The sequence below is a fragment of the Eumetopias jubatus genome, unplaced genomic scaffold (genome assembly GCF_037043125.1).
Source record: "Eumetopias jubatus isolate StellerSeaLion01/CBP00866 unplaced genomic scaffold, mEumJub1_p1.0 scaffold_15, whole genome shotgun sequence".
Lineage (NCBI taxonomy): Eukaryota > Metazoa > Chordata > Mammalia > Carnivora > Otariidae > Eumetopias > Eumetopias jubatus.
The window spans coordinates 11659767-11685770 of record NW_028274821.1 but is presented as its reverse complement, the minus strand read 5'-3'; the positions used below and the strand labels follow the sequence as shown (position 1 = coordinate 11685770).

The window sequence follows — 26004 nt, the reverse complement described above, 5'->3', positions numbered from 1 at the left end:
CCACTGGAGTGCAGGGGGCAGGACTTGATATAATCAGATTAGGTAGTGAGTGTTGGTGTTTTGTTGGCTCCTGCTGGTGGTCCTGTGCTGATGCTGAGGGGTAGGGGAGTGAAATGGCGCTGGCCAGTTCATGCTCTGAGATAAGTGACTAACCTTGCCACTATGTGCCCCTGGTGCTCTTCAGATCACTGTTTCCATGCTGTATGTCCGTAGGTTGTTGGCTTGCCTTCTCTTCAAGAGCAGTGCAGTGACCTCTAAGCCCACAGACCTTTCAACTCCAAGCTTTAAGCTCCTTTGGTCACAAGAACTCAAGAAATTCTGGCCCTCTCACTTTCCAAGCCAATTGCTTTGGGGATTTGTTTTCCCTGTGTGCTAGTCTGTCTCTCACCCTTCTCTGTGACCACAGCTCCCTCCTCACCACAGCAGCCATGATCTCTTTCTCTCCCAAGCCATATCTCCAGAATTCCTTCCTTCTTTGATGGGGTCTCTATCTTTACTTGTGGAGTTTGTTCTGCCAGTCTTTAGATTGATTCCTGGGGTATTTAGGATGAAATGATAGTTATCTAGTTGTATTTGTAGGACAAGGTGAGCCTATGGTCCTACTCTACGGTCATCTTCTACCAAGGTATGTTTAACTTCATAATAAACGGAATTCTTTTGTCCAGAGTGGCTGTACCATTTTGCATGCCTACCAGCAAAATACGAGAGTTAGATTTACTTTACATTCTCACCAGCACTTGTCATTGTCATTTAAGAAAAATTTAGCCCCATTTTAATGTGTGTTGTAGAATTTCACTGTAATTTTAATTTGCATTTCCCTAATGACTGATGATGTTGAATGTCTGGTGCTTATCTGCCATCCATATATTTGCTTTGAAGTGTCTATTTAAATCTTCTGACCACTTCTTTTTCAGTTTAATATATTTGTTGGGGAATAAGTTTAGATTTACAGGAAATTTGCAATGATAGAACAGAGTTTCTGTATACTCTTGACCCAGTTTCTCTGAATGTAAACATCCTATATAACTATGGTTCATTTGTCCAAACTAGGAGATTAACCTTCATACAATACTGTTAATTAAATTCCAAACTTTATTCAGATTTCACAGTTTTTTTAATGTCCTTCTCCTTTTCTTTTTTTCTCCAACTGTCTGTGGATCAGTCCCAGGATATGGAGAGTTAAAATATTATGCCCTCATGTTTTAAATCTCTTGGGTATCTTCAGCTTCTTGGAGAACTTGTGCCTAGAGCATCTGACCTCTAATCTTGAGTAATTTTTAGATCTCCTCCATTGTTGTCATCTTGGGATTTCCCTTTACCTCCATCCTGGGGATTCTTTTCACCTCCCTCTTGGGTTGGATCTGTTATTTACTGGATCCAATGTCTTTCTTTTTCATGGCTTTCTCTTACTTGGTTTATACTCTCATTTTTGCAAAACACATCTTTTTTGAGCTTCTGGATAAAGGGCAGATGGAAATTATTTTTGTATACAGTATTCTACTCTTACATATAAGTGTTTTTTCAGGATGTGGTCATTAATTTTATTTATCAAGTTGCCTAGGGTAGAGTACCCAGTTATTTAATAAACACTGAGGTAGGTATTGCTGAAAATTAATTTGTGGATGTGGTTAAGGGTCTGTATTTAGTTGACTTTAAGTAAAGAAGATTACCCTTGATAATATGGGTGAGCCTCATCCAGTCAAGTGGTGGCCTTCGAAGAAAAGCTAATGTTTTCTAGAAAAGAAGAAATTCTGCCTCACAACTCTTCTACCAACTCATGCCTTAGTATCCAGCCTGCTAATCTGCCATTTGAATTCCAGATTCACCTTTTCCTGCAATTATGTGAGCCAATTTCTTAAATCTATTAGCTATGTCTAGGTCTTTCCTATTTCTCTGGAGACTCCTAAGTGATACACAAGGTATAGATTAGAGATTAGAAAAAAATATTTCTCAGAATTTTTAAGGATTCATTAGTTTTTGGTTTCCAGTGGTGCTGTTGAGAACTTTTATTGAATTCTGACTCTTGAGCTTTATATAAAATTTTACTTTCTGAAAGCCTATGGAATCTCGTGATCATCCCTGGTGGTTTGAAATTGCATGGTTAGGTTAATTTTTGTCCATTTTTCTGGGCACTTGGAGCCTTTTTTAATCTGGAAATGCATGTCTTTTTAGTTGTGGGTAATCTTCTTGTATTATTTGTTTGAAAGTTTCTTTACCTCCATGGTCTCTGTTTTCTCTTTGTGGAAGTCCATTGGATATATGATCTGTGGAATTGTCTTCAATTTTATTTTTATTCCTTTTCTCCTTTTTAAAATCATTTGGATATTTCCTCAACCTTATCTTCCAATCACTTTCTTAGTTTCTAACTTCTGCCAACATGCTTTTACTTTCCACATTTTCTTTTACGCTTTCTAAATATTCATTTTTGTAGTAGCATACTGATCTTATTTCACAGATGCCATATAATTTGTTTTCTCTAAAGACATAATGCTAATTTTTGTCTTGAAGTTTTTTTTTTTTTTTTTTTAGATTCTGTTTTCGTGTAATCTCTACACCCAACATGGGGCCCGAACCCACAGCTCTGAGATGAAGTCACATGCTCCACTAACTGAGCCAGCCCAGGCACCCCTAAGTTTGCTTCCTATAGTCCCTGTTTCCCCCAGTCCCCAATTTTCTGCTGGTGTATTTCAGTCTCAGAGAATTTCCTGAGAAATTTTGTGATCCTTGGTTGGCTGCTCATTAAGAGTGGGGACTAAATGCTATGAGCACTGGTGGTGGTGGGGTGAGGAGAAAGTTTGTAGCTGAAATTCACTGTGGGGTGCCCTGGCTGAGTCAATTGCTGGGGAATCTCCAATGTTACTATCTTTAAACTTTCTCCCTTGGTAAGGTAACTATATTTTAGTGGTCCAGAAGACAACAGTTTTGAGTGTAAAAGAATGTCCTGTTGTTATGCCTGAGTGTCAGGCATAAACTCAGACTATCCTAGGCAAATTATAGGATGATCATCGACTTCCTGATAGTGATATTTCTCATGGGAAGTTCTTCCATATCTGGTATAGATGCTAGAAGTCAAATTGTCTGCATCTTGGAGCTGTGTGGAGGAAGAGGTCTGGAGGGCCTCCTCATTCATTATAGTCTTAAATTGGAATCTATCCAAATGCCAATCAGCAATAGAACAGAAAATTGTGGAATAGTCATACAATGGAATACTACTCAACAGTGAAAAAGAATGAGTTTTTTTTTTTAGTATGACCTTCTACTACACACAATAAAATGAATGAATCTTACGTAGCATTGAACAGTAATAACAAAAAAACAGATAAAGAGTATGTACTATAGGATTCCATTTATACGAAGTACTAGAACTGGCAAAACGAATCCATGATAATAGAAATCATTATAAGTTACTTTTCGGGCATTGATGGAGAGGCATCAGTCCCACCAGGGGAGGGCACAAGAAAGAGTCTGTAGGTTAGATAAATGGGTAGATTTAAAATTGGAGAGGGGGAAGAGGGGGATCCCAGCTTGGTAAACCCCTGTAGTCAGAGTATCTGCTAGCACCTATGAATACTAGGGAAAGAGAGGCAAAGAATCCTCAGTTGTCTATTTCATTAGAATTCCCTGTTGAAATCCCAACCTAGGATAGATTGCCAGCACCAACTCTGCAGGCAAAATTACTACTTACACTGAGTAACCCTGGCTCTGGGTTACTTTTACGAAAGTTAATACCAAGTTTGCTGATAAGAATCAGCTTGCTTGGACTTGAAGTAGTTTACACTGAGCATCTTAATCATCAGGAATGTCTTTCTGTGGTCTTGGTCATATTACTTTCTAAAGACTTTTTTTCCCCATTGTATGATTAGGCAGCCTTTTAAGCCTTTGCTGTTTGAGACACTAATGAAATTGTGTAGATTTAAGCAATAATTGCTTAAAATATTCACCGCCCCTTTCTGCTGAGTCAGTTCCTTGGTGAGACGTACACTTGCCACTCCTATGACCTCTATCCTGTCAATATCATTTGCTTTGGCTGGTGACATGTGAGCAGAAGTTCTGTAAGCCACATCTAAGCAAAAGCTTTAAGAGCTCCCATTGCCAGTTTCACTATCTTCCCCTCCCCCCCCCCCCCCCCCCCCGCCATACAAAGGGCATGTCCTAGATAGGAGCTGCTCTTGATTCCTATGCAGAGATTCGGGTATTGTTTGTTACCATAGCGAAACAGAGTGAAAGCTGACTAATACACCAGGATATTTGGGAAAGTCTCCAGAACAAGTTGAGTACAGTCTGCTACTTTGTCTTCTCAGGAACCAGAGATTTTTCTCTCCTTCATGAGAGTCGGTTTATTTAGGATCCCTGAATATCTTAAAAATGGAGGAATATCCATTTTAATTAATAAAAGAAATATAGAGACCATAAACCATTGGAATTAATGCACTACCACAAAATTGAGAACAAAATATTTTATTTCTCTCAACAAAACTATAGTTTACAATAGTATTTACTAAATAAATTATATAATTTCTCTTTTACAAGCAATAAACTAAATCACAAATATTTCAAAGACAACGTATGTACACAACATAAGGCCTTTTATAAATAGCTTTGCTTTTTCTCATTTCACTAGTAAACAGTGAAAAAATCTTTATAGAAGCTAGTTTTCTATAAAGTATATGCAGACCTATTACACTGATCTTTATATGAAACCAGTTTAAACTTTTAAAGACATGGGCTATGATGATAATTTTGCAAAAAAGAGCAGAATGTATACTTTATTTACCATTTTGCATGGATGGATTTTTAAAAAATAAGGTTACATATGTTGCTTATGTATAATCATTGGATGCATGCAAAACGAAATAATGCAAGTGTCAATAGGAAAATAGCACTTCCAAGTCCAAAATGGTGATTGGCAATGGTATAGAAAGCAGCTTAAGTAGAGCTCATGCAGTTCTTCACAGTTGAGCAAGCAACAGCAAATGATAGAATAGTGTGGTGTTTTTCACATCACATCTGCTGATCAGCCTATGGACCAAGGCTTCCCTGACACCTTGCAAACTCCTAAATCCACCTGATTATTACTCTGTGTGCAGCGGGGTCAGCCAAGTTCCTCTGGGTAATTCCGGAGTGGAGAAAATTCTCATCCACCACTGTGTTCATGTCTCATGATCACCGTTTTCACTTACTGGGGAGGGGGGTAAAAAAGAAAGCAAGCAGCTGTTAAGACTAAGTTTTGGCATTGACTGATAACTGCTCCTTATGAATGGGAACACAAATTCATTATTTCTCCTGATGCCTCGTACTCAGGAAATGTACACAGAGAAGTGGGGGTGCATTAGGCTCGGGGATCTTCTGCAATGCTTAGCATAGTACTGCTTCTCTGGTGGACCTATAGCATGTAATTACACCAAGGTGTATCGAGTTCCTCCTACATCAGTGCACTGTGCTAGGGCTCTGAAGGAAACAGTGCTGGCTAAGGTACGCTCCTGACCTCCAAGAGTACAGGGCTTTGAGCATGTGCTGTGGTCTAGCAGGCTTGAAGCTAATCAGAACAACTTGAACATCGTCTTGAACTCATGAACAATGTGTTCATTTTCAAACACTATCCTTGTGACAGGGGAGTAAAAATATGTCCAGCAAATTTTTTTTAAAAGATTTATTTTAGAGAGAGAGAGAGTGTGTGTGAGAGCACCAGCAGGACAGGGAGAGAGAATCCCAAGTAAAGTCCACGCTGAGTGTGGAGCCAGATGCGGGGCTCAATCCCAGGACCCTGAGATCACTACCTGAGCAGAAACCAAGAGCTGGACGCTCAACTGACTGAGCCACCCAGGTGCTTCCTGCAAATATTTTTTATTATTTTTTTATAATCTCTAGACCCAATGCGGGGCTCGAACTCATAACCCCAACATCAAGAGACACATGCTCTTCTGACTGAGCCAGCCAGATGCCCCTGTCCAGCAAATATTTAACCTAAAATGGTAACCATTTAAGGTCAGAGACTGCTAATTCAACCTGTGACAGTTAAACCAAGCTACATATGGGGAGGCAGTACCGTGTTCAGTTTTTAGAGACAGACACAGTGGGCTAAGTGCATTGATTTCCTAATTATTACAGCTCCAGGGCATCAGGCATATTACTGAACCTTCTTTTTTTTTTATATTTTATTTATTTATTTAATTGACAGAGAGAGAGACAGTGAGAGATGGAACACAAGCAGGGGGAGGGTCAGAGGGAGAAGCAGGCTTCCCGCGGAGCAGGGAGCCCGATGCGGGGCTCGATCCCAGGACCCTGAGATCATGACCTGAGCTGAAGGCAGTCGCTTAACCACCTGAGCCACCCAGGTGCCCCTGAACCTTCTTTATACCTTGTTTTATCTGTACAAGGGAGTAATAAATCCTACTTTATAGGATAGTGGTCAGGGATAAAGTTTTCTTTGGGGAAATACAGTGTGTGTACCTATGTGAGTGTTGGTATACACACACACACACACACACACACACGATATACACTAATTATATATGTATCATTTAGTGCCAGGCATGTGCTAATATCCTCACAAGAGCCGTCGAGAAGGTTGGAGCTGGAATCAGAGACTGTGTGGCCCAACACACTCATTTGGAGGCTGAAAAAACGAAAACGAAGTTTGAAATGACTCTGCAAATTATTAAGAGACTATGTCAAAGGTTCTATTTAAAAATGAGTATTTTATCATGTAATTTAAGCTTAATGAGAGTTGTAATTTTTATTAGTTTCCACTTTGTTTCTTATTAATCTAAGTCAGGAAGGTTTGCCTGCTTAAATGTACAACTTGCTCAAACTGTCACTCAAATCCTCTTTCAGAAATAGCTCATGTTTGGTGCCATGAGCTGTAGCAGTGGGCAAAGCAGAAGCTGCCCACGTTCTCAGGACAGATGTCTGTAACGTGGACTTTGTTCAGGCTCAGTCTGATAACTTGGTGTGGTGCATATCAATCAGGGACATAAAAAAATCCACATAAAATGATATGGTCCTACTGATCAGCTTTATAAATCCTTTCTTTTTTTAAAAGATTATATTTTAGAGAGAAAGCATGTGAGCATGGGGTGGGGGGGGTGCGAGGGAGAGGGAGAGAGAGACCCAAGCAGACTGTGCCAAATGCAGAGTCCCATGCTTGGCTCGATCTCATGACCCTGAGATCACGACCTGAGCTGAAACTGAGTTGGACATTCAACTGACTGCACCTCCCAGGTGCCCCTGAATCCTGCTTTCTTACAAATAAAAACCAAAAACTGGAAGGTGATAGTTCTGTTCTTGTTCTCTAGATCACAGCTGGAGGTCTCTGTCTGGGTTCTAATGTTAAACTTGGAGAAGGCCATGACCCAATTAGACCCATGCCTGAGATCACCCACCAGGGAAGGGCTCCAAATCCAAGACCCCATGAAATGGCCAGAAACCTGGGTGTTTTGGTCTAGAAAAGGAGACCTAGCGATGGGGCATAAGAGCTACCTTCCAATATCTGAAGGTTGGCTATGAGGAAGGAAGAGTTGGGTACCAGTTTAGGCCTAGGACACGTGTCCCCAACAAGAGTGGCACAGATGGCATGATTCCGGGGGTGGGGGTTAGAGTATCAGAATGTGTGAAGTGAGTAGCAAAAGCTTCACCCCTCCTAGTCTTTTCATATCAGGCCCCCTGACCCGCATGTCCTACCCCAGGCACATAAGTCCAGTTTCCCATCTCTTGAGACCAGTGGGTGACAATAAATGGCTCTAAGACCAGAATTGGGACAAACTCCTGGAAGCCAGTTTAGCTTCAACCTGGAAGTGTTTTCAGACCAGAGTAAAGAAATGAGTAGTCCGTGAAGGAGGGGTAGTTGCTGTCGCCGGTCACTGAAGGCTGATGCTTACCAGCTTCTGGGTAGAGCTGAGGCAGGAGATCCAGCATCCAGAACGTGCTCCCTATGTGGTGGCCGGTTGAGGGTACTTGGGCAGTCACAGTGGGCTGTGGCAGTGAATCTCGGAGTTCGATTTCAACCACAGGACTATTAAATACCGCTGATAATTTATATCCCCAAATAACTCAGAATATTGTAAGGACTTCCTGTATATAAATTACTCTCTGAAAAAACTAATTTTTTGGGTGTTTTTCAAAATGGGTTAAATTGGTAATTTAGTAACAAATGAGGCTTTATAATAAACATACTCTCATTATTAAGAAAAAAGGAGTCGGGCACCTGGGTGGCTCAGTTTGGTTAAGCGACTGCCTTCGGCTCAGGTCATGATCCTGGAGTCCCGGGATCGAGTCCCACATCGGGCTCCCTGCTCGGCAGGGAGTCTGCTTCTCCCTCTGACCCTCCCCCCTCTCATGTGCTCTCTTTCTCTCAAAGAAATAAATAAAATCTTTAAAAAAAGCAGCAGGCAGGAGGTGCCCAGGTGGCACTACCTGAGTGTGAAACATCTTAAAAAAAAAAAAAAAAAGGAGTCATTTCCAGCTGGGGTCATAAAAAATCCTTTATATCCACACTTCATAAGTTTGGTTCTTTTTTTTTTTTTCTTTAACTGATGATGTAGAAGTTTCTATAAACTTGTATGAATACCCACTCTCACCTCCAGGGTACGAGAATGTCTATGTGGGGGAAGAACTACCAACTCTTTATCCATGTTATAACGTAGCCCTGGGATGACATGGTTGTCTACATGAAAGTGTCTGTTTTGTGCTAACTTATAACTGTCATAAAATGAGGTGGCCTGACAGGTCTTTAAGTCTGCGTGGAATCTAAAAGCACAGTGTCTCCTTGCTTGGCCGCGGTGAGAGGTCTGTAGAAAGCAGTTTTATTATCCCCTTATTTAGTAGATGTGCTATAATTTTCCTTCAAATTATAACCCTGCAGTCCTCTATTACCCATCACTGGAGAGACCAAAGCAACAGCCGACTATCCCACCAGGACCCCACGAAGCCCCTGAATTTATTCATCACAGTGGGGTTCCCATGCTGTGTCCCTCCAGCTCCCCAACACAGAGACGGGCTTCTCACCATATCAGTGCCCAAAAGAGTAGCAAACTTTTGAGGTGACCTGAGATCCAACCACCCCTGGCCTTCTGGCTTTGGAAACAGAAATGGGAACCGACGCTTTGGGTACCAGTTTAGGCCTAGGACACGTGTCCCCAACAAGAGAGAGCTCAGGCAGATCTCCGAGAAGGGACGACAGACGGGACATCATTTGAGCTGTCACCCTCTGAGCGGCTGGGTGGAGGTGTGCTCGCCGTCTTCTGGCCGCAGTGATGCCAGGGTTTCTGCCCAGAGCACGTGGTGCTTGGAGAATACAAGATATTTTAAATGCTGCGACCTGACAGTGCAGGTGGAATTAGGGACAGATGGCGCCCAATGCAGGAGAGTTTGGCTTAGGATTTTTTGACTTTCGGTGGTGAGAAGGTGGTAGGCATTCCGTAGAAGCTCACCTTCGAATTCTGAATGGTGATCTTTGCCTGGGCTAGCAACATGTGGTAGGAGCCTCTCTCGGGATGCTGGGCAGTGGCAGCAAGCCACCTTCCGGTCAGCCACGTGATCACGTACGGGCAAAACCGTTCTGCACCCATACGACCATTCAGCTTTTCACGAAATTACACTTCATTATAAAATAAACTTGGTGTTAGATGATTTTGCTCAACTGTAGGCTACTGTCCGTGTCCTGAGCACTTCCAGGCAGGCTAGGCTAAGCCATGATGTTCAGTAGACTGGGTGTCCTCAATGCACTTTCCATTTAGGATATTTTCAACTTGAGATGGGTTTATTGGGACAGAACCCCATCATAAGCCAAGATCTGTATTTCTGTGGCCTAAGCCCAGTGTTACTTATTCCACACGTGTGTGTTTATGTCTGGGAGTGCGTGAGCTGGAAATGTATTTCTCTTTCCACTTAAACCCAAGGACTTAATTTTATGATGGAAACTACACAATAATGCACACATGGGGTCAAAGATTGCAAAGCTTTTTCATAATTAAAATTACGTAAAGCACGAACACAGAGAAAGAAAGGAAAACAAATCAAAAGCAGTCTGTTTCCTAACTAACCAAGAAGCCCTGTCTGAGGCTGGACTGCAGGTTCAACCACAACTGAGGTTGTGGGGGGAGGCCTGATACCCCAGGAGGACCCTAAAAGTGGAGCCCTCCAACGTGGGCTTCCCAGAGCCATGTGCAGAGGGCATCAAAGTTGAGATACTGCATTTCTGAGGTCTCCTTTCTAGGCTTGTTTCCAAGCCTTATATATATATATATATTCCCCCTCCCCCAAACTTTTTGCCTGAGAAACACACCCATCCACACCCTTAACCTGTTTATTTTTTGAAATTTTAATCTTTTTTATTGAAGGACAGTTGACACACGATGTTACATTAGTTTCAGGTGTAAAACCTAGGGATTTGACTTGTCTCTATGTTATGCTATGCTCACGGCAAGTGTAGTCACCATCTGTCTCCATAAAACGCTATTACATACCACTGACTGTATTCTCCCTCCTGTACCTTCTGTTCCCACGCCTTACTCAGTCCGTAACTGGAAGCCTGTGTCTTCTACTCCCCTTCACTCATTTTGCCCCCCTCCCCTCTGGCAACCATCAGTTTGCTCTCTGTATTTATGAGTCTATTTCTGCTTTTTGTTTAGATTGCATACAAGTGAAATCACGTATTTGTCTTTGTCGGACTTCACTTAGCACAGTACCCTTTAGCTCCATCAATATTGTGGCAAATGGCGGGGCGCCTGGGTGGCTCAGTTGGTTAAGTGACTGCCTTCGGCTCAGGTCATGATCCTGGAGTCCCGGGATCGAGTCCCGCATCGGGCTTCCTGCTCGGCAGGGAGTCTGCTTCTCCCTCTGACCCTCTTCCCTCTTGTGCTCTCTCTCATTCTCTCTCTCTAATAAATAAAATCTTTAAAAAAAATATTGTGGCAAATGGCAAGATCTCATTCTTTTTTTTTACGTCTGAGTAATCCATGGTGTATATGTATCCCGTTGTCTTTATCCATTCATCAGTCGATGGACATTTGGGCTGCTTCCGTATCCTGGGTACTGTAAATAATGCTGCAATAAATACAGGGGTGCATGTACTTTTTAGAATTAGTGTTTTTGTTTTCTTTGGATAAATACCCAGTAGTGGAATTACTGGATCATATGGTATTTCTATTATTAACTTTGTGAGAAACCCCCTTAGTGTTTTCCATAGTGGCTGTTACTGTTTACCTTCCCACCAGTAATGCACAAGCGTTCTTTTTCTCCAACACTTACTTCTTGACTTTTTGATTCTAGCCATTCTGACAAGTGTGAAGTGATCCCCTGCTGCGGTTTTGATTTGCATTTCCTTGATGAAGAGTCTGCTGGCATTGGTATGCCTTCTTTGGAAAAATGTCTATTCAGATTTTATTTCTATTTTTTTAAAGATTTTATTTATATTTGAGAGAGAGAGAGAGAGAGAGAGAGAGAATGAGCGCACCAGAGGGAGCACGAGGGGAGGGGCCGAGGGAGAGGGAGAAGCAGGCTTCCCGCCGAGCAGGGAGCCCGATGCGGGGCTCGATCCCAGGACGCTGGGATCATGACCTGAGCCAAAGGCAGATGCTTAACGACTGAGCCACCCAGGCGCCCCCAGATTTTATTTTTAAATCAGACTGTGTGTGTATGGGTTGAATTGTATAAATTCTTTATTTTGGATACTACCTCTTATGGGATATATTGATTGCAAATATCTTCTCTTGTTCAGTGGGTTGCCTTTTTCATTTTGTTGATGGTTTGCTTTACTGTGGAGAAGCTTTTCATTTTGGTGTAGTCCCAGTAGTTAATTTTGGCGTTTGTTTCCCTTGCCTGAGGAGACCCACCTAGAAAAATGTTTCTATAGCTAATGTCAAAGAAATGACTGCCTTTGCTTTTTTTAAAGGGATTTAATGGTTTTACAATCTCACATTTTGGCTTTTAAGCCACTTGGAGTTTATTTTTTGTGTATGGCACGAGAAAGTGGTCCAGTTTCATTCTTTGGCTGTAGCTGGCGAGTTTTCCCAGCACTGCTGATCAAAGAGAGTATCTTTCCCCATTGTATATTCTTGCCTTCTCTGTCATAGATTAACGGACCATCGGTGTGTGGTTTTACTTATGGGCTCTTTCCCACTGATCTGTGCACCTACTTTTGTGGCAATACCATACTGTGTTCGCTACTATAGCTTTGCAGTAGATCCTAAAATCTGGGATTGTGATACCTCCAGTCTTCTTCTTCCTTAAGACTGTTTTGGGTATTTCAGGGTCTTTTGCACTTCCATACAAATTTTAGTATTATTGTCCTAGCGCTGTGAAAAATACTGTTGGTGTTTTGATAGGGATTGAACTGAACTTGTACATTGCTTTGGGTAGTATGAACATTTTAACAATTCTTCTAATCCATGAGCATGAACTATATTTTCATTTGTGTCATCTTTTTCTTATCAATGTTATGTAGTTTGCAGAGTACGGGCCCCTTTTACCTCCTTAAACTTATTCCTAGGTATTTTATTACTTGTGGTGCGATTGTAAATGGAGTTACTTTTTTTTTTTTTTAAAGATTTTATTTGAGACAGAATGAGAGAGAGCACATGAGGGGGGGGAGGTCAGAGGGAGAAGCAGACTCCCTGCTGAGCAGGGAGCCCGATGCGGGACTCGATCCCGGGACTCCAGGATCATGACCTGAGCCGAAGACAGTTGCTTAACCAACTGAGCCACCCAGGCGCCCTGGAGTTACTTTCTTAATTTCTCTTTGTGCTACTTGGTTATTAGTGTCTAGAAACTCAACTGATTTCTGTGTATTTTGTGTCCTGTAACTTCAGTGACCTCACTTATTCTAATAGTTTTTTGGTGGAGTCTTTAGGGTTTTCTATGTATAGTATCATCTGCAAATAGTGCCAGTTTTATTTCTTACCAATTTTGATGCCTTTTATTTCTTGTCTGACTATGTGGCTACAACCTCCAGGCTTGGTTTGTTCTTTTTTCTAGTTACTCTAAGTGTAAGGTTAGGTTTGGTTTTTTTTTTTTTTTTTGAGATACTTTCTCTTGGGAAAGGTATCAGTATACATTGTCCTCTTAGAAATGCTTTAGTTGTGTCCCAAAATGCTTTAGTTGTTGTTTTTAGTTTCTTTTGTCTCCATGTATTTTTTTTTTCAATTTCCTTTTTCATTTCTTTGTTGACCCATTGGCTATTTAGTAGCATGGTGTTTAGCCTCCAAGTGTTTGTGTTTTTTCCAATTTTCTTCTTTTTGACTGATAACTAGTTTCATTTCATTGTGGTTGGAGAATATGCATGATATGATTTCAGTCTTTTTAAATTTATTGAAACTTGTTTTGTGGCCTAACGTGTGATATGTCCTGGAGAATATTCCATGTGCATTTGAAAAGAATGTATTCAGTTGGTTTTGCATGGAATGTTCCATATATATTCAGGTCCATCTGGTCGTGTGTGTGTGTGTGTGTGTGTGTGTGTGTGTGTGTGTGTGTGTGTGTTTTAAGATTTTATTTATTTATTTGAGAGAGCAAGCAGGGGGAGTGGCAAAGGGAGAGGGAGAAGCAGACTCCCCGCTGAGCAGGGAGCCTGACATGGGGCTTGATATGCAGCTTGATCCCGGGACCCCAAGACCACGACCTGAGCTCAAATCAAGAGTCCGAAGGTTAACCGACTGAGCCACCCAGGGGCCCCTACAGTCTTTCTTTTAAAGTCTATTTTGTTTAAGTATTGCTATCCTGGCTTTTTTCTCCCACTTGCATCTGCATGGAACATAATTTTCTCCATCCCTTCACTTTTAGTCTATCTGTGTCTTTAGGTCTGAAGTGAGTGTCTTTTAGGCAGCATAGAAATAGGTCTTGATTTTTTATGCATTCTGCTGTCTCATGTTTTTTGATGAAACGTAAATCCTCTAAATGCTCCAAAGTAATTATTGATAGGTATGTACTACTGCCATTTTGTTAAGTGTCTAAAACTACATTTAAAAGACGTATTTAGTCAATAAAATTTTGTAAGAGCTGGAATGTGGTGGCCAGGCAGAGCTTCACAATTGTCGGATTGGCCAATATGAACAGCACTAAAAATGGCCACGAAGTCTCCATGTTCTGTGAGCCCTTGGGGTGATGTTCTTTTAAAATTCTATCTACCTTAGGTATAGGCCAAGGGCTTCACGGTTTTCCTGTATGGTGTCCAAATGCATCCTCATTTTGGTTTCAGAATGAAATTCTTTTTTAAAATATTTTATTTATTTGAGAGAGAGAGCTTGAGAGCCCACAGAGGGAGAGTGAGAGGGAGAAGCAGATTTCCTGCTGAGCAGACAGACTGATGCAGGGGCTCTATCCCAGGAGCCTGAGATCCCCAACAGACTGAACCACCCAGGTGCCCCTCAGATTGAAATTCTCATCCACTGTACACGTGAGGAAAGCATTGATTTTTTTTTTCTTTCTGGGCTAACATAGGTAATAATCCCCTATTTCCTTTTTCTACACCAAGCCCCCATTTCCACCAGCAATTTCTGAATTCTGTTTACCTCAGCCCTGCTCTGTTTCCTGTTCTTAATCTCCTGGCTGACGTTCCTTCTATAGCCATGACAGCACAGTACCTAGTCCTGCCTCGCTGCACTCACTGTGGCCAAAACACACAGCATCACCACCTACATGTACATAAAGGCTTCACAATGCCTCATCCTGAGCTCAGCTCCTTGGCTGTGGTGTCCCCTCTGTCTCTCAATCGGGGTTCAACAGATTGACTTCTCAGAACTCCCTGAATTTCAAAAATAAAACAGCACCACTGGACTCTGGGAAGTTTTGAGTCCTTTTTCTTCTTTTAGCTGAGGCTCTATATTTGCATTTTACTGTATTCCTCCCTATCTCATGTTGGGGGTTACTTGAAGCACTAGAAGATAGATGGGAGGGGAGATTTCTCTTAGTTCAGTCGCTGCAGGAATATAAAAGCTCACCGTTTTCCTAGAGGTGAAATGATGGTTCAGACTCGTGCTCCAGAAATGAGGACATGGCGCACAAATAGGTCCAATCACACACTGCTGTGGCCTTTCATAGATGGAAGGAACCTTAGAGAAGCTAGGGTCCAAGCTGCCTACCCTGACACTTAAAAAATTTTTTTAGGCTTGGAATCAGAGGAACCAGGAACTGTAGGTGTTGAACCAAGAACCCATGAGGCAGAATGTGAAATTTGGAATGTCCTTGAAGGGTATATCCAGTTTGGAGGAGAACCACTATGTTGTGCCCAATCTGGCAGAACGTGTGCTGAAATTTGAGCTCTTGGCAGCACAGGGAGTACCGGGCCTTGTGCCCACGATTAAATGGCCTATCAAAGAGTTCCATACCAAGCAGCAGAGAGATGACAGGTGTACTTGGAGATGTGTGGGGTGGGCTAGTTTCCAGATCATCTCAATGAAGTGCATATTGAAACAGGTAAACGAACCTTTTGGTGTTGCAGTGCATATCAAAGTTATGTTTAGACTATACTGTAGTCGGTTACGTGTGCAACAGGACTATGTCTAAAGAACAATGAACATGCTTTAATTAAAAAATCTGGTATTGCTAAGGAAGGGCTAACCATCATCTCAGCTTTCAGCAAAATGTAATCTCTTTGCTGGTGGGGGGGCTCTTGCCTTGATGTTGATGGTGGCTGACTGGTCAGGGTGCTGGTTGCTGAAGGCTGGGGAGACTGTGGCAATTTCTTAAAATAAGACAGCAATGAAGCTTGTGGCATTGACTGACTCTAGCTTTCATGAATCATTTCTCTGGAGGATGCGATGCTGTTGGGTAGCATTTTACCCACAGTAGAACTTCTTTCAAAACTGTGGTCAATCCTCTCAAACCCCGCTGATTGCTCTATCAACTAAGTTTGTGTAATAGTTGAAATCCTTTGCTGTCATTTCAACAATCTTCACAGTATCTTTGCCAGGAGTAGATTCCATCTCAAGAAACCATTTTCTTTGTTTATCTACAAGAAACAACTCATCTGTTCAGGTTATATCATGGGATTGCAGCAATTCGGTCCCATCAGGCTCTCCTGCTAGTTTTCTTGCTCTTCGCACCACATTTGCAGTTACGTCCTCCACTGAAGTCTTGAATCTCTTGAAGTCATCCATAAGGATCAGAATCAACTTCTTCCAAACTCCTATTCATGTTGCTATTTTGACCTCTTCCCATGAATCACGAATGTTCTTTATGACATCTAAGATGGTAAATCCTTTCCAGAACATTTTCAGTGTACTCTGCCCTGATCCATCAGAGGAATCACTATGTATGGCAGCTATGGCCTTAGGAAATGTATTTCTTAAGACTTGAAAGTCACAATGACTCCTTGCTCCATGGGCTCCAGAATGGATGTTTTGTTAGCAGGCTCGAAAACAACAGTTTCACCGTACATCTCCATCAGAGCTGTTGGGTGACTGGGTGCATTGTCCACGAGCAGTAATATTTTGAAGGGAATACTGTTTTCTGAGCAGTCGGTCTCAACAGTGGGCTTGAAATACTCAGGAAACCATGTTGGAAACAGATGTGCTGTCACCTAGGCTTTGTTCCATCTATAGGAGCACCGGAGGAGGAGGATTTGCATAATTCTTAAGGGCCCTGGGATTTTCAGAATGGTAGATGAGCACCAGCTTCAACTTCAAGTCACATTAGCCCCTACTAGCCCCTACCAAGAGGGGCAGGCTGTCCTTTGAAGCTTTTAGGGCAGGCTTTGAGTCCTCCAGCTATGTAAGTCCTAGATGGTATCTTCTTCAGATATAAGACTGTTGTGTCTGCATTGAAAATCTGTTGGTCAGTGTAGTCGCCTTCATTAATGATCTTGGCTAGATTCTCTGGATCACTGGCTGAAACTCCTACATCAGCCCCTGGTGCTTCTTTGCCTTGCATGTTCATGTCATGGACATGGCTTCCTTCCTTAAACCTCATGAACCAACCCCCTGCTAGCTGAAGACTTTTCTTCTGCAGCTTCCTTACCTCTCAGCCTTCACAGAATTGGAGAGGGTTAGGGCCTTGCTGGGGATTACACTTTGGCTTAAGGAATTGTTATGGCTGGTTTGGTCTTCTATCCAGGCCACTAGAACTGTCTTCCCATGAGCAATAAGGCCGTTTCAGTCCCTTACCATTTCTGTATTCACTGGAGTAGGGCTTTCGATTTCGATCAAGAGCCTTTCCTTTGCATTCACATCCTGGCTAACTGTTGGGTGTTAAGAGGCCTAGCTTATGGTCCATCTCTACTTCCAAAATGCTTTCCTTGCTAAGCTTAATCACTTCTAGCTTTTGATTTAAAGTGAGAGACATGAGACTCTTCCTTTCTCTTGAACACTTAGAGGCTATTGTAGGGTTATTAACTGGCCTAATTTCAATATTGTCATGTGCCAGGGAATAGGAAAGCCTGAGGAGAGGGAAAGAGATGGGGAAACGGCCACGTGGTGGGGCAGTCAGAACACACATTTATTAAGTTGGCTGTCTTATGTAGGTGTGGTTTGTGGCTCCCCAAACTATTAGAGATCACTAAAACAAATATAATAATGAAAAAGTTTGAAATGTTGTAAAAATTACCAGACTGTGACACACAGACGCAAAGTAAACGAACGCTGTTGGAAAAATGGCACCCAAAGACTTGCTCAACCCGGAGTTGCCACAAACCTTGAACTGGTGAAACATGCAGCAAAAAGAGGCGTGCCTATAGTGATGAGAAGAGACTCAGGAAAAAAGCTGGCACTCATTGTAGATGTCTCACGGGAATGAAGTTAAGATTATGGCCTTTCATTTTTTTAAACTATTAGTGCAGCAGTGATGTTTTACCACAGTTCCCCGCCTGATTAATTTGTTTTCCAAAAGCCCAAGAGAAGCCTGAAGGCATCAATGATGTGTATGGGCTGACAATTCCACAGTGGACTTTCCAGCACTCGAGGGGCTTCTGCTAATTGTAAGTCTGAGTGGTTATCTTGTCACCTGATACATCCTATAGTCCTGGAGCTACAACCGAATTCACTCTGACCCCTGCTTATGCTTCATTTGGAAAATGTTGGGGGTGGGAATATAATCTTGGTTTCATTTGAAAAGGAGCACTGCCTTTGGATGAGACCACTGGGTTCTCTTCCACTTACACAGAAGGAAAGCAGAAAGGCCAGAGGGTAGGAACTAGAAGCTCTACCCCGATTGAGACTTTCTGTCCCAGCACTTCTACGGGTACCATTTTCTTTACAAAAAGACACTAGCCATAATGGGTTGAGTTGTATCTCTCTGAAATTGCTATGTTGAAGTACTAATCCCCAGGACCTCACAATGTGACCCTATTTGGAGGCAGGGTGTTTACAGAGATAATTAGGTTAAAATAAAGTCAGGAGGGTGAGCCCTAATCCAGTATGGTGGATGTCTTTACCAAAAGGGGAAATCTGGACACATACAGGGAAGTCCATGTGAAGACACAGGGAGAAGACCACTCTCTACAAGCCAAGGTGAGGGGCCTGGAACACCTCCTCCCCCCAAGGCCCTCAGAAGGAACCGACCCTGCCAACACCTTGACCTCTGGCTTCTGGCCTCCAGAGCTGTGAGACAATAAATTTCCATCGTCTAAGCCACCTAGTGGGTGGTACTTTGTTACCACAGCCCTAGGAAACTAATATAGCAGCCATTACTGGGATTTAGAAAGTGTTGTTGTTGTTGTTGTTGTTGTTGTTGTTGTTGAAGTTAAAAATCTCTGATTTTTAAAATACTTAATCCTATTCCTTACTTGGGGTTACTTCAAAATACACAGCCACCCAGGAGTTGAGAGGCTGTAAGGACGACCTGTCAGAGATTTAAGGTGAAGAAAAGGATTTCTCCACCTTGTATTTGTTGATACTTCGTTAAGGTGGCTGCTCAAACAGTAAAAAGAGCATTTTCTCTGTTGAATCCCCAAACTGCTAAGGGGCCTTTCCGTGAGGCTTGAGTAGGATGCACCTTGACAGCGGAGGAGGGCATGCTCAGATTCTAGGGAAGACAGGCACCTGCATTTTGGCACCTGATCGTTAGCAATAGCCTCCGGTCCGACTGGAAAGGTGGCAGGTGCTGGGCCTGTCCCAGGGAGCTACCGTTGACACCTGCAGGGTGTGGCCCTGCCGCACGCGCACGCACAGCACTGAGTCTGCGAGAAAGTCCACGGGGTGGAAACAGTCCAGGGACCGGCACACTTGCTCTTCATTCGGTTTCAATTCAAGGACTTCCGCCACTCCTGCTCCCCACGCGGCTAGAGGCGCCTTTCTGCCAGTAGGTGGCAGTAGGGGTCACCGAAAGCAGGAACACGGTCAAAATCTCTGTTCATACAAGGCTGTGGGGTAGCTTTGCCTGATGTTACAAGGAGAAGGGAGGAGAAGGCCACGTGAAGACACAGGCAGAGATTAGTGCTGCGAGGCTAAGAATGCCAAGGAACACACCAGCCACCAGAAGCTGGAAGAAGCCAGGAAGGCTCTCCTCCTAGCGCCTTCAGGTGGAGCCTGGCCCTGCTGACACCTTGATCCGGACTTGTGGTCTCCAACTGTGACACAAGACACTTGTGTTTAAGCCACCTAGACCCGGGGACTTTGTGTTTGGCCAGCCCTCGGAAACTAACACAGGTAGAGACAAAAGCAAGGGAAGCCAAGCCCTCGGATCTCCCCACCTGAGTCTTCCTCATCCCGTTCACGGCACTCAGGAAGGCCTTGTTTTTTTATGAAGTGTGTAATACTTACAACCTTCTCCCTTCTACCAGATTTTCCCATTCCTTTTCAGATCCCACAAGAGCGAAGAGCAGGGACGAAGACAGCCCTATCCACGGGTAGGATTTAAACTTGGTTTCCCTAAACTTCCCGTTTTGTTCCTAACGAGGTTCATGTTGAGTTTGCAAATTGTTTCCTGCAGGCTCAGTGCCTGGTGGCCTCTAAGGTCACGCCATGAGAGACTGTTGTTGCCCAAATGCTTTTTTCCCAAGAGTTGGAAAGGCTCAGGAGGCCAGTAAACATTGGCTCTTGATGACAAGGAAGAATACGGAAATGGGGAGCCAAGACAGAAGCGAGATTCTGGAGGGAGTGGGGGAGGAGGAGGGAAGTCAGTGCCAGGAGGCACAGGTGGAGAAATGATGACGCCCCCCCCCCCCCCCAGTCAGGAGGCGCCTGAGGCAAGCTCACGTGCAGAGCTGACCTTGAAGAAGGCAGCCATCAAGGTGGCCTGTGAGGCCAGGAGTCACTGTAAAGCTAGGACCCGACAACAACAAAAAACCTACCCTAGCCCCGCAAGCTGTCACTCAATGGCTAATTCTGGGCGTAATTTAACTGAGAAGCCAGTAGGCCTGGCTAACTCCAATTCCCTTAGCTAATCTTACACAGTAGTTTAACACTGTTGGTTTTAAAAACAATCCTGTGGGTGACCTCTATCATAGACTGCTGGCTTGCCTCGTTAATTTGAAAGCTTGTGTTAGTATGGGAATCACTTGTGGGTGCCGTGGGGCCAGACAGTGGGATCCGTTTTTTTCCACTCATCCACATGTCTTAGAAATAATATTTGGTCAATGACTTAAGAGGGCCCAGCACTTCTGGAGATAAACAAAGGGTCCTATTTTGCTCTTCCTGAAATCTCTCCATTTCTTACCAATGTGGTCAATATGGTGGAAGGAAACCGCATTCTGGTTGAATGCCTTACAAGCCAAAGGCAGTGGTTTGCTTCTCTTCCTCCTTTGCTCTCACTAAAATCTACCACAACCCAAGCAGCGTCTTTGGCAGATGGGGATTCTAGCTCTCTGCTGAGAAGCAACAGAATTGCCCGTTTCAAATCAACACCCCTCGCAGCATCCAATGTGGCTCAAACACGAGTGATTAAAGGACCTGAAACTCTGCATAAAAGTCTTTAAGCTCAATGCCAGTGGAGTCCAATCCACAAATGCACTTTCTCCTGCCAAAAAGTTCCAGTGGGTTTTCTAAGACCCCCGTGACCTAATTTAAAGTGTTTTCCTTCTTTTTCTCAGGCTTTTCTCATACATAATGCTATGATAAGCTGTTAATTCAATCATTTTCACTTCTCTGCCACCCTTCGTCCTGTGATCAAAGAGTATTATTAGCCACCCTAAAGACCCATTAAATAATCAAGCTGTCCACCAGCTGCACATCAGAGCATTAATCTCCATGCAGGCATGGCTAAGAAATGGCTTAACTGTTTCTTCTCCTTTGCCCACAGCTATTTTTGGACCTCAAACAGCTGTCTTGCAGAGACACCTATCTGGATGAAAGTACCTATTAGTGAGAGGATGTTAATAGGGAAAGTGTAAAAAAAAGAAAAGGGTATAACCTTGAGACTAAAGAGAAAGTCATTGTTTAATGGCAGCCGTCTCTCAAACTTCTGTGTTAGGAAAAAAGGGATTGCATTATCTCCCACTTACCCATTGGCTCCCGGCTAGTCATCCCCATAACATTGCTCAGCTGCGTTTTGTTGGCGGTTGCTCTTCCCCTTCATACAAAATTGCATTCTACATCCCGCAGATGTTAACTACCTTAGGAACTGGAGTAACAGCAAGGTGCCAGCATCAGTGTTCACAAGGTGGCATCTAGAACACTGCATGATTGCCCCTTCTCAAGCAACAGAGCCTGCTCCTCTCTGCTGAATCCTTTTAAATACCCTAATCTGTGCCATCAACTCAAAATTCAATGGAAAATGCATCTTTGGTCACCGGATAAAAGGTCTTCAGAAACCCCCACTGCCTTGATTTGAATATTCGAAGATGAATCAGCCTGGAACTCTCTAGAGTGAAGATGAATGGCTTTTTTTTTTTTTTAAATATATTGTGTATTTATTTGACAGAGACAGTGAGCACAAGCAAGAGAAGTGGCAGGCAGAGAGAGAAGCAGACTCCCTACTGAGCAAGAAGCCCGATGCGGGGCTCGATCCCACGACCCTGAGATCATGACCTGAGCAGAAGGCAGACGCTTAATGGACTGAGCCACCCAGGCGCCCCTGAAGGATGATAACTAGGAACACGAAGGATGATAACTAGGAACAGAAAGAACCCAGTGCTTTCTTTAGTAAGGGTAATGGAACAATTAGCTGTCTTTTAGGGTAAACTATGCTTTCAGTTTCCTGTCAAATTACAGCAGAAAACAGGATAGCCAACCTAATTGATATGTGCATCATGTGGGTGGATCCCTAAAAGGAAATATCGTATGTTATCTGGTGTGCATACATTATTTGGGTTTAAATCCTGTGTATTTTTAAAGGGATATGGGCAGTATTCTATATTAGTATACAAACAATAGCACTGGGGGAATGGGTGAGACCTACTAGAGAAACCCTGTATCTTAAAGGAGAAGAAGCCTTACAAGAGAAACCAGACTACGTCTTGTTACAATTCTGAACACAATGTCCCCACAGAAGCCTCCAGCTGCCCTTCAAGAGAGGATGCCTTTGATGAAGAGGATTCTAATTAGGTCCACAGAAAGGCGAGACAAAGGTTCTCCTTTTTCCTACTTATCTTTTCCATTCACTCTTCCACAGTATAGAGGCAAATGAAAATAGTGAAGGGAGGGCAATGAGCTCCGTCCTTTCAGAACTGGAAGAGCAAGGAAAATTAAAAAAAAAAAAAAAAATCCAGCATGAAAACACACCCTGGAATTACAAATTCATGGTGCAGAACTTTATAGATGTACTGCGCAAAAATTTAAGTTTAAATACCGTGAAGGTTTAGGATAGAGAGCGACGGGATGACACAGCAGAATTTGGGCAAGGAACTGTAGCTACTCTGGTCAAATCTCCTTTTAGTGTAACTCCATGGAATTTAGAGGAAGCCCCAGCAGGCCCCAGCTAGCAGAGGTCTTAGAGGTGATGGAATGATCCATTTTATAGATGAGAAAATGGAGGCCCTGAATAGGTGATCAATTCAAGGTCAGTGAATGATTAATGAGAGGCCGAGACAGCCACAGAACCCAGCTGCCTGCTTCTGTGGGATTAATTTATGCCCCGTTTGGTTCTGCGGCAGGGCAAGGGGCTAAGTGAAGGCCCTAGAACAAGTGGGTGAGAGACCACTGCTGGGGATCCATCAGGTCTCCGTTAAGGATATGAAGACGTCATCTGCCCGTTCATCGCCGGGGCCTCTCATGGGCACATAGTGTTGGTAAAGGACGTGCCCTATCACAACAGACTAACCTAAGAACAGACCTGAGAATCTACCCTCTTCTATTAAGCCAGATGCTAGGGATTTTAAAAGATCTAAAATAATGTTGCTCTTCTCAATTTGTTTTTGTCTGGAAAATAGTTATTTTGATAGAAATTTACTTAATAATTTTGAATGAATTAATGATTACATATTGAATAATTACTAAATTTTCTCATTTTTAATTTTTTAAGATATCGATAGATGGAATCCACATACACAGAAACTCTGGGATCCCCAAGACTTTTGAAGACGTTCTGGTATCAAAAGGTTTAAAGAACTGTTGGGATAGAACATCGAAAACTAGAACCTTGCACACACTGTTCTCGACATAACTCCCCCTTCCTCGATGGGTCCATCTCTCACCTTCCCAAGGAACAGGATTCCAACAACGTGGCTGGGGGACCCAGGCGCATCGCCAGTGCCAAAGCCATAGGGACGGGTGCTCACGGGGTTGGATCTGGGGCGGCGGGGGGGGGGGGGGGGGCAGAGCATAGGGAGCGGGATTTGAATTTCCACCCCGCCCTTTACCAGCTCTGAGAACTAGCAGAAGGGAACCTCTGTGTCCTTACCTGTACGGAGACCAACCTAAGCCCTACCTGCCTGGAGCCTCTGGTGGGGGGAAAGCCCGGGGACACTGGCTGGAGGCACATGGTGGGCGCGCCGTGGCGCCTCATTACTGTTCAAAATCCCATGCTCTCCAGGCAGCACCCAACTGTTCCCTTTACAGCATTCTTGAATGTTCACATTCCATACTGAAATGTAAAACGAGCCCATGTTTATTCACCCAAATTTGTCCCTGTATTCTCTTTCCTCTGTGTTCCCTGCACGTTGCCTTGTGTGATTTTGGACCAATCATTTAACTTCTCGGAGTCTGATTTCTGTCTGGCAAAGGCAGCGTGATTTCTAATGCAGACAGCGCAGCTCAGTCATTAAGAGCGGGCCTGGGGCTCGGCTGGTTTGAATCCCAGCTCTGACCAGTTACTCCCTGCATCACCTGGGGCAAGTGGCTAATCGCCCTGGGCGTCCATTTCCTTTCTGTAAAATGGAGCTCCATCCGCTTCATTGCGGGTTGTGGGGATTAAACGGCTTAAGAGGAAGTATTTCGGACTGCCAGGCTTGTAGGAAACACGAAAAATGCGAAAGAGCTTATTGTGAGCAGCTACAAAACAAGATTAGGCTCGATCAGCTTTTCGCCAAGTTTGATGAGAATTTCTACTGCCTTGTTACCTTCTCTGCTGCTCGCCTCCTCTCGCCTCCCAGGCTTGTGAACCGCAACAGCCCTGTGCCAGGAAGGCTGGGCAGAGGACCATCCCCACTGCCTCCTTCAGTTCTAAACTCCCAGCTTCCTTCATTTCGAACTGGTGCTCAGAGTGCTTTCTGTCACCGACAGTGAAGACTGGGGCTTTTCCCTGTGACTTCCGGAGGCAAGCATTAACCCGTTCTGAAAAGTTTGGCTTCTCAGTGTCCAAGAAAGGCACAGAAGCATAGTAAAATGGGATGCTAATAAAAGGACAGATGCAGTTTTTTAATAAATGGATAGTACCAAGGAGGAATCGAAATGACTAATGACACAAGCTTTCCAGCAAAGTAGTAAGGGTAATACACAGGGTAACGGAGATCAGCAGGGCCATTTAACTACCCTGTGATCTTCTGTTCCTCTGGGGAGGATCACATGCCCCCGGGCGGTGCAAATCTGTTGTTTTAAAGATAAAAAGGAGCTTGAACTCTTAGCTCATGAAGATCAGATTTCATCTGGTTTTTCAAATTTACCCTGGGACCAAAAAATTACTGTAATTTTTTTCCCTATTTAATTCCCTATCTTCTGGGTTGTGCAGAAGAACCAATTCTTCTGTAAGGACTTTAAAATGCACTATAACTTATTTTCAAAAAGTGGGGGCAGTGTGAGGAGAAGCGTTGCCCAGTGGAAAAAAAAATCCTGTTGGTGCTACAACCAGGATATTCAGAGGTTATAAAAAAAAAAAAAGTCCTTTGTCAATGGTTTTTGTAGGGTGAGGGCTTCTATTTTACATAAGGGGTCAAGGAAAGACTATCTGAGATGGTATTTGGGCTGAAACTGAAGGAAGTGAGGAAGCAAGCTTGGGACAGCTAAGAAAGTGTATTCAGGCAGTTAACAGAAAATCCAAAAAGTCCTGAGGCAGAGACATGCTTGGTTATGGGAGGAATACCGAGGCCAGTGTGGCTGGAGTGGTATGGGTGAGGAAGACAGAGGCGGGGAAAGGACAGCAGAGAGGCAGCGTAGATCTAGACCATGCAGGGCTTTGAGGACTTTGGATCTTACTCCAGGAGAGGTGAGAAGATGCTGGAGGGCTCTGCAATCATGAGCAGCATTTTCGGTGACTGAGGCCGTGTAGAGTATACGTGAGGGAACAGAGGACTAGGTTGCGGGCATAGGAGGGAGTGGTGGTGTGTGGTCAGAAGACACACCAAGTGGAGCTGGTTCCCGACGTGGAGCTTGCACACTCATGCTTGGCACAGCTTACAGGAATGGAAAACTTAAAATCAACACTTGGTGTCTTTCATGTGATTTTGTGCAGGTATGCAGGGAGGTGGAGAATGTGTGTGGGATGTACTTTACAGGGAAAACACCTTTTCCTCTTTCATAGTTTAGTCCAACCTACATCCTTCTAGACCTCATCTAATGATTCACTTAAATCACTGGACAACTTGGCAGCCACTCAAGGGCGTTCACGGACGTGATCACTCATGATCCTCCAAGCAGCCTGGTGAAGTCAGCACGATTTCCCTCCTTTGGCAAACAAGGACACACAGAGAGGTGCCTGCCCAGGTCACGCCACTGGTTGGTGACAACTGAGGAAGAGAGCCCAGATTCTTTGGTGCTGACTGCAGGT

General features: G+C 43.5%; 1 protein-coding gene across 6 annotated transcripts in view; it reads right to left on the bottom strand.

Annotated features, from left to right (window-relative positions):
* Window positions 1–4532: 4532 nt before the first annotated feature.
* Window positions 4533–26004, bottom strand: part of PIP5K1B (phosphatidylinositol-4-phosphate 5-kinase type 1 beta) — a 293743-nt gene continuing 272271 nt past the window's right edge. For 4 of the 6 annotated variants that reach the window (XM_028117382.2, XM_028117385.2, XM_028117384.2 and 1 more), the window contains one exon: window positions 4536–5179. In XM_028117382.2, the coding sequence (XP_027973183.1) occupies window positions 5177–5179 (3 nt within the window). In that variant the 3' untranslated portion in view covers window positions 4536–5176. Of the gene's footprint in view, window positions 5180–26004 lie in introns of all 6 variants that reach the window. The other 2 variants (XM_028117386.2, XM_028117387.2) reach the window with 2 other exon arrangements.